At 38.5% G+C, this 8,211-nt stretch overlaps 1 protein-coding gene across 1 annotated transcript; it reads right to left on the reverse strand.

Annotated features, from left to right (window-relative positions):
- Positions 1 to 4,183: 4,183 nt before the first annotated feature.
- On the reverse strand, positions 4,184 to 7,369 carry LOC115525302 (olfactory receptor 145-like). Its single transcript, XM_030332436.1, has 2 exons — positions 7,359 to 7,369; positions 4,184 to 5,120 (listed from the first exon to the last, which is right to left on the reverse strand). Exons 1-2 carry the CDS (start codon positions 7,367 to 7,369, stop codon positions 4,184 to 4,186), a joined length of 948 nt encoding a protein of 315 aa, XP_030188296.1.
- Between the last annotated feature and the right edge of the window lie 842 nt (positions 7,370 to 8,211).

Consider the following 8,211-nt stretch of genomic DNA (forward strand, 5'->3'; position numbering starts at 1 on the left):
AAAGTGATTAAAGCAATAATCATTTCCTTTTACTAGATTCAGCAAGTACTTCCTGCTCATCCTTCGCAGCAGCTGGAACCAGGAACCATCTACCTGAAAGTAGTTTGCATATCATACAATCAGTGTTAGGCAGTGATCTCATAAAATATAAGACTCCAAGATTCTGTGTGTGTAGGGAGGGGGGTGTGCTTAGGGTGCTCTGTAAAGAGGAGTGGAAAACTAGGTTCAATAAATGTAGGTGTTCAGCAATTCAAAGGACATGGAACTCAGAACCCCTTGTACTTCTGGTTTGCATGACACCTTAACCACAGCTTACCCCCATCATGCTCATTCCAGACCTGGTCCTGAGCAACAATACCAGCTCATGTACAGAAAGTTTAGATTAAACAAAGGCAGAATGTAATCAACGTCACTTCTGGTCCTGAACTAGGAGGATCATTTTCTGTTATTGCCCAGAAAGCTCAAGCTTTCATACTGATTTAGAGATGGCTCTGTCCTAGTACACAGGTCCAGACAAATCCCATGCTTTACCTACTTGACTCCTAGCTGTGACAATTTGATATGATTCTCTCCTAACTTCTTTTATGGCCGTTCACATAACGCGAAAAAGCAAAAACCATAAGGGATAACTCTATGTTGTGCATGTAACACCCCTAACTTGGCTCTCCTTTTGAAAAAAGGAAAATCCATACACAGTTCTTAAATCACTAACCAGAAAGTTGTCAGCTGAGTTGCTTTTACTAAAGCTTTGTCAATCTTACCTTTATAAATGTCTTAATAGCTTTTATAACAATTTTAATAAACTTTTCCCCAAACAACCTGAAAAAAATGGGGCCTAGTTCAAAAGAAAGCTTATCTTTTCGGCAGTAAAAAATTATCATTTCTGAAAGTCTTTGTCTGGAACTGAAGCAGATTTCACTTGTATTTTAAGGCTTCTCAAATGAAATATTAGTGACCAGGTTTAACACATACTTTTAGCTACCTCAAATAGTGATAAGATACATAACAATATGAACACACCTTTGCAATGTCTACAGGGATTCCTGAATAGCACAGACATTATTTACATACTGACACACTTTTTTCAATAAGGAATACAATTTCATCAAAATAGACAATAAGTAAAAGAAAAGCAAAAATTAAAAAAAAAACAGTGAAAATCAACCATTTTCTATAAATACTACTTGGTAAGTGCAAATCAAGCATGTTGATATGGAGGTCAGGGCATGTGGTGTGAGAGGTCATGTAAAATCATAAGTCAGTGGCTATCTGGTGATAGATGATAACTACATTTATCATGGTGAGCATTTTGTACAGTATATAAATGTCAGATCACTATGTTGTATGTGTGAAACTAGTGTAATATTTATGCTAACTATACTTTAGTTAAAGATCAATTAATTCTTCTTTGTAATAAATTGGCTTCCAGAAAAAAATTAATTTTTAAAATAAATAAGTGAACCACAGTCAAGGTTTTTGCGATGTCAAACATCTAAAAAAAAGACAAGCTAACAAACCAGTTATGCTAAATTTCACAATACCTAAATCTTTATTTTTTTAATGTAAATTCAAGTTAGTTAACATACAGTGAAGTCTTGGCTTCAGGAGTAGAGCCCAGTGATTCATCTCTTATATATGACACCCAGTCTCATCCTGAAAAGTGTGCTTCTTAAAGCCCATCACTCATTTAACCCATTGCCCCACTCACCACCCCTCCAGCAACCCTCAGTTTGTTCTCTGTACTTAAGAGTCTCTAATGGTTTGCCTCCCTCTCTGTTTTTATGTTATTTTTCCTCCCTTTCCCTATATTTATCTGTTTTGTTTCTCAAATTCCACAAATGAGTGATATCATATGATACCTGTCTTTGACTGACTTATTTCGCTTACCATATTACCCTCTAGTTCCATCCACATTGTTGCAAATGGTAAGATTTCATTATTTTTCATTGCCAAGTAGTATTCCATTGTATACACACACGTGCGCGCGCGCGCGCACACACACACACATCTTCTTTATCCATTCATCAGTTGATGGACATCACAATATCTAAATCTTGAGCGAATATTAGAAAAATGGTATAAAAGTAATATTATTAAAGTTATCTTAGAAATGTTTAAATTATCACTTGATTAAGAGGTTTTTGTTTGTATCAAGATTTTATTCAAATTCTAGTTAGTTAATATATAGCGTAATATTGGATTCAGAAGTGAAATTTAGGATTAAAAGTTTTTAAAGTAGTCATCTTTTTGTGTTGTCTCAAAAGAAAAATAAGCCAACATCCTATTCCAGAAAAGAAATTGTCACAACTTGGTTTATTCACCGCGTGTTTCTTTCAAGTTGTCATTGCTTTCCCAGCTGCAGTTTCAGGGTTTTGTATCTTAAACTCCATATGGGAGTAGCATATGGAAACCAACAAAAACAGGAGTGATTTAGCTGTTCCCGAGTCCTGTAGCTCTGTGAGTTTTCCTGTTTAAATATCAAGTGACTTTCACTTTTATCCTATCCAGAGAAATCCTGAGGTCTCCATAACATTCCTAGAGCTTCCAGAAAGGAAGAGTCATAGAAACAGCTGTCTTTTCCCCATAATTTGCTTTCTAAACTCCTTCAACCTCACTTGAATTTGAATACAACATACTATTTAATCTCCTGAAATTTCTGATCTCTGTGTTCCTGGTTCCTCATAAATGTGGCCACCAATTTGGGCCTACCTTCCCCAAAACACTATTAATGCATGATCATCATGCATTATAAGTTTTATCAAAGCTGTATGCACAGTGCGGGATAATTACAGTGCTCTAAAGAGCAGGATACAAATTCAAATTGAAATGTGGTTTTAAACCTCATTGTCCTTTTTTCTACAGAGAGATTTTTTGTTTATTGTACATGCGTTTTTTTATGTCTTGACCTAATGATTTGTGGCCAGGTTCCTTTCTCTTCTGTGCCCTATTCTGTGAATTACTAGTACTTGCAAACATTCTAAAATCTTTTTTTAACTTAATTTACAGGAAAAGCTCCATGTTTGAGCCAATCATCTCTCAACTATCCTAGCATAACAGGACTTCTCTTTCACAAGAAAAAGAACTATTAAACTATTTTCCTAAAACAACCACTACCCTGAGAGATATTCATGTATAAGCCAACAAAGCACTGTCAACTTCAAAAATAAAAACGTTTTCTCATATTCCACGATTACTGAAATAAAAATAATGAAATGAAGCAGACAAGTATATTTGAAACAGCAGTAGACTGAAATCAGGAGGTTACAGTTTATCTAGGTGTTTCTTTCATAAGCTGTATGATTTAACTCATTAAATTTTCTCAGCTTCAGGGGCGCCTGGGTGGCGCAGTCGGTTAAGCGTCCGACTTCAGCCAGGTCACGATCTCGCGGTCCGTGAGTTCGAGCCCCGCGTCAGGCTCTGGGCTGATGGCTCAGAGCCTGGAGCCTGTTTCCGATTCTGTGTCTCCCTCTCTCTCTGCCCCTCCCCCGTTCATGCTCTGTCTCTCTCTGTCCCAAAAATAAATAAACGTTGAAAAAAAATTATTAAAAAAAAAAAAATTTCTCAGCTTCAGTATCATGTCTATGCAATAAATATATATTCATGATATAAATATGTCTCAGTTTCATATTTACCAAGATAAATATGAAATCTCTGCCAGAAGGAGCTTATGCCAGTTTACAGCTGGCAAGTGGATTATATTTTATGGACTTCATGGAACCTGCTATATCTGTGAAACACTGGCATTTCAAGGAGGCACATTAAAGGCCAATGGAAGATGTAACCAGTAGAGTATGGATTATCTGATTCCTGATTCCACCAGTACATTATAAGTCGCAGGTAAGAATCCAAGATCACCGTAGTATTACTTTACCTGATCTTTTGCAGAACCTTTTCTCTTTTTCCAGGAGAAAAAAAAGCAAACTCCATAATGACAATGGAAAAACAGAGATAAGCTTATTCATTAATGTTAAATAGTTAAAATGGTGTAAAAGAGTAGAAATTGCAAAACTGGTGAGAAGGAAATTATACTATTTAAAAATTGGAAACAAATTGAGAGAAGACTCCGATTTCCTTCATCATGGTAACAAAGATATAGGATATGAAGGCTCTGCCTAAACTACTGTGATAAAAGAAACAGAATATACCAGTCCTATTACTACCTGCACAGGGACACTGATTCTGATCAAAACCTTCTCCTACTGAAGGTTTTTCTCAGAGCAGTTTTAACATCTTTGTTTCTCAAGCTGTAGATTAAAGGGTTCATCATGGGAACCACACTGGTATAAAAGACAGAAGAGATTTTCCCCTTATGCATAGACAGAGCAGACGACGGTTTAAGATATGTAAATGCACCTGATCCAAAGAACAAGGAAACAGCAATTATGTGGGAACTGCAGGTGCTGAACGCTTTGGACCTGCCCTCAGTGGAACTGATGTGGAGGATGCTGGAAAGGATGCAACCATAAGACACAAAGATGGTGACACTGGGCACAATGATGTTGATGCCCACCATGATGAAAACCACCAGCTCATTCACATAGGTGCTTGTGCAGGAGAGCTGGAGAAGGGGGAGGATGTCACACAAATAATGGTTGATGGTGTTTGCATCACAGAAGGTCAGTCTCAGCATGCATCCTGTGTGGGCCATAGCACCCGAAAATGCCATCAAATATGAACCAAGCATAAGGCTGGAACACACTTTAGGGGACATGACAACATTATACAAAAGTGGGCTACAGATGGCCACATAGCGATCATAGGCCATTGATGTCAGCACATAGCATTCAGAAATGATAAAGAAACAAAAAAAGTAGAATTGGGTCATGCACCCCCTATAGGAGATAATATTCTTCTTTGATGTGAAATTAATCAGCATTTTGGGTGTAAACACAGAAGCATAACAGAGGTCTATGAAGGACAAATTGGAGAGGAAAAAGTACATGGGGGTATGTAGGTGTGAATTCAGCCCAATTAGAGTTATCAAGCCCAAATTTCCTAACACAGTGACCACATACGTGACTAGAAACAGGCAGAACAGGGGGAGCTGGAGATCTGGTAGGTCTGTTAGCCCCACCAGCATAAATTCAGTCACAAAAGAAGCATTTGTAGGAGCCATTCTTCTCCAAGGGGATCTGTGAGCACAGAAAAACAGGGTTGCATTAGATGAAAACCCAGCACTTCCCACAATATTGCATCCTAAAAGAGGGAATATAGGCTGGGACTATCTGAGACTAACCAAATCTAGATCAATAAAATCTGTCTTTACCTCTATCATGACACTGAGAAACACTAACTTCTCCTTTATTAGAGGTTTATAAGCTAAATATAGCAAAGAGTATCGCAATTTAGCCTAAAGAGGGAAGTCCAGTGCTGCCATATGCAAACACAACTGCTGGAAAAACCAAGGGAAAAGGGAGAAAAAGGATGGACCAGGACATAATTGTCCTTCTCTTATCCCCCCATTTCTTCATTCACTTAAGACTCCCATTAAATAAATATGGAGGTAGAGATCTTAGGATATTTGCTGGTCTCTAATCCATATTAGAGCTTATGTGGTGGGAACTGAGAACATCGTTTCTTTCTTTTTTCTTTTTTTAATTTGTTTTTAATGTTTTTATTTTATTTTTGAGACAGAGAGAGACAGAGCATGAACGGGGGAGGGGCAGAGAGAGAGGGAGACACAGAATCCGAAACAGGCTCCAGGCTCCGAGCCATCAGCCCAGAGCCTGACGCGGGGCTGAACTCACGGACCATGAGATCATGACCTGAGCCGAAGTCGGACGCTCAACCGACTGAGCCACCCAGGCGCCCCTCTTTTTTTAATTTTTAATGCTTGTTTATTTTTAGAGAGAGAGAGAGAGAGAGAGAGAGAGAAACAGCACCAGCAAGGGAAGGGCAGAGAAAGAGGGAGACACAGAATCTGAAGCAGAGTCCAGGCTCTGAGCTGTCAGCACAGAGCCCAACATGGGGCTTGGACTCATAAATTGTGAGATCATGACCTGAGCTAAAGTCAGACGCTTAACTGACTAAGCCACCCAGGTGTCCAAGAACATGGTTTCTAATCCAAAACTAAGGGACCAGAGTCTAGGACAGGTTAAGTTACTGCCTCATGTCACAGAATAAATCCACAAATCCAGAAAAGTGAGAGTTCTATCCATGGAGAAGGAACTTATTGATGGAGATATTGTATCCCTGCACTCCTTAAGTCTCTAAACATTCCTGATCTCCCTTTGAACAGATTCTTCCTCACTTGAATCTAAGAACTGCACAAAGTAAAAATGAAAGTGGCATATGTTAGATCTTTGGATTTCCATCTTACAACAAGAGGGACATTCATATAAATGGAATTCAAACACTCACCCTTCTTAGGCAAGAATATCCTGGTGCTTCCTTATTGTTTGTTTACCCCAGCAGTCCTGGAAAGGCAATTTCAGGTTCTGAGGCTTTGTGCCCTTTGATTGTAAGAGGATATTGCATAGGTGTAACTTCAGATACGTCCTAGAAACCTTTCCGAGCTACAGATCATAATTTCTGATTATGACTTTGAGTTCTCTCAAACAACAGAGAAAAATAGTCTTCATTATTAACTCATTTGCCATTTGATAAGGTACACATGACTGAATGTGAGTTTAATGATACACTGCACGTGGTTATAAACAGAATAGAAGCTTGCACAGTCATTTCCCCTTGGGAATAGATTCTATGCATAAAGGGAAATAAGAGGATTGTATTTACACCCTCCACCATGCATCTGTCTTTAGTTCTTCAGGGACTCAAAATTAACTCAAGGTTTCTCATCACTCATGGGATTGTGTATCTCCCAAGACAAAGCCCAAAATGAACTCCCATCTCTCTGTCATCATCTCTGAAGGGAAATCGATTATACATTTCCCTCTTTCTTCCCATTTCCTAAATGGAAATTTTTCTGCAAGCATTCTGCCTCTAAGATTCTTTATTTCTTTCTTTTTTTTTTAATTTTTTTTTCAACGTTTATTTATTTATTTTTTTGAGACAGAGAGAGACAGAGCATGAACGGGGGAGGGGCAGAGAGAGAGGGAGACACAGAATCGGAAACAGGCTCCAGGCTCTGAGCCATCAGCCCAGAGCCTGACGCGGGGCTCGAACTCACGGACCGCGAGATCGTGACCTGGCTGAAGTCGGACGCTTAACCGACTGCGCCACCCAGGCGCCCCAGATTCTTTATTTCTTTATCTGAAAATTTGCAAGATGGAGCATCTCAGGTCAACTGTCTCTTCCTGGGATATGTCTAAAATAATTTTAATGCCATGTATCCCTTCTAAGGTTTCTTTTTTTTTAAATACATACTGGAAATTTGTACCTGACCATCCTCCTGAGACTTTTGTGACATTTCAATAACTGAGGTCATCTATTTCTTCTCATCACACACACACAAACAGGGGCTACAGAGTTAGAGCGTGTGTATAAATCCTACCTCCACTCTTACTAATCATACCCCAGGCAAATTACTTAATCTCTTTCTTCCTCTGGTTTATCTTTGTAAAATAGAAATGGTAAAAAAAAATGGCATCACTTTCATTAAATTGTTCTAATCATTAGATGAAAAAATGTAAGTAAAATGACTAGAACACTGACTATCCCACAGTAGATAGTCATTAACGTCAGCTTATATAGGTTCTCATAAATTTTGAAACAACCTCCATCATAACACTCATCATTCTTCCCTTTAATTCTCCTGTTCTTCAATAATTATAACTTCTGTAAGAATAATTTTTGTCTTATTTGTTAAGTACAGTACAGTGTACAGAGTAGGAACTCAAATTTTTCTGAAAGTGATGTTGTTCTCAAAGCTTCAAAATATTTTCCACAAAACCCAAATGCTAAGCCACAGAGTCTGCAACCACAATGACATCCATCCCTTTCCTTCAGCCACCACCATAATTGAGGCAGTGGTTAGGTTTTAACTTAACTCTCCTACTGAACCATAGTGGCTTTTCTATTTTCTAGCATTTCCACACACGCCGTCTTACTTAACCATCCACACTGCTGTTAGAATGACCTCTGAAAGCACAGATCTGTCATTCCCTAGTTCAAGAACTTTCACTTGTTCTCCATTATCTTGGGCAACTGAAATTTTGTCATAAAATGATGTCTTAAAACTGTGATTCAGGGGCACCTGGGTGGCCCAGGTGGTTGACTGTCCAATTCTTGATTTCAGCTTGGGTCTTGATC

Source organism: Lynx canadensis, chromosome D1 (genome assembly GCF_007474595.2).
Source record: "Lynx canadensis isolate LIC74 chromosome D1, mLynCan4.pri.v2, whole genome shotgun sequence".
Taxonomy (NCBI): Eukaryota; Metazoa; Chordata; class Mammalia; order Carnivora; family Felidae; genus Lynx; species Lynx canadensis.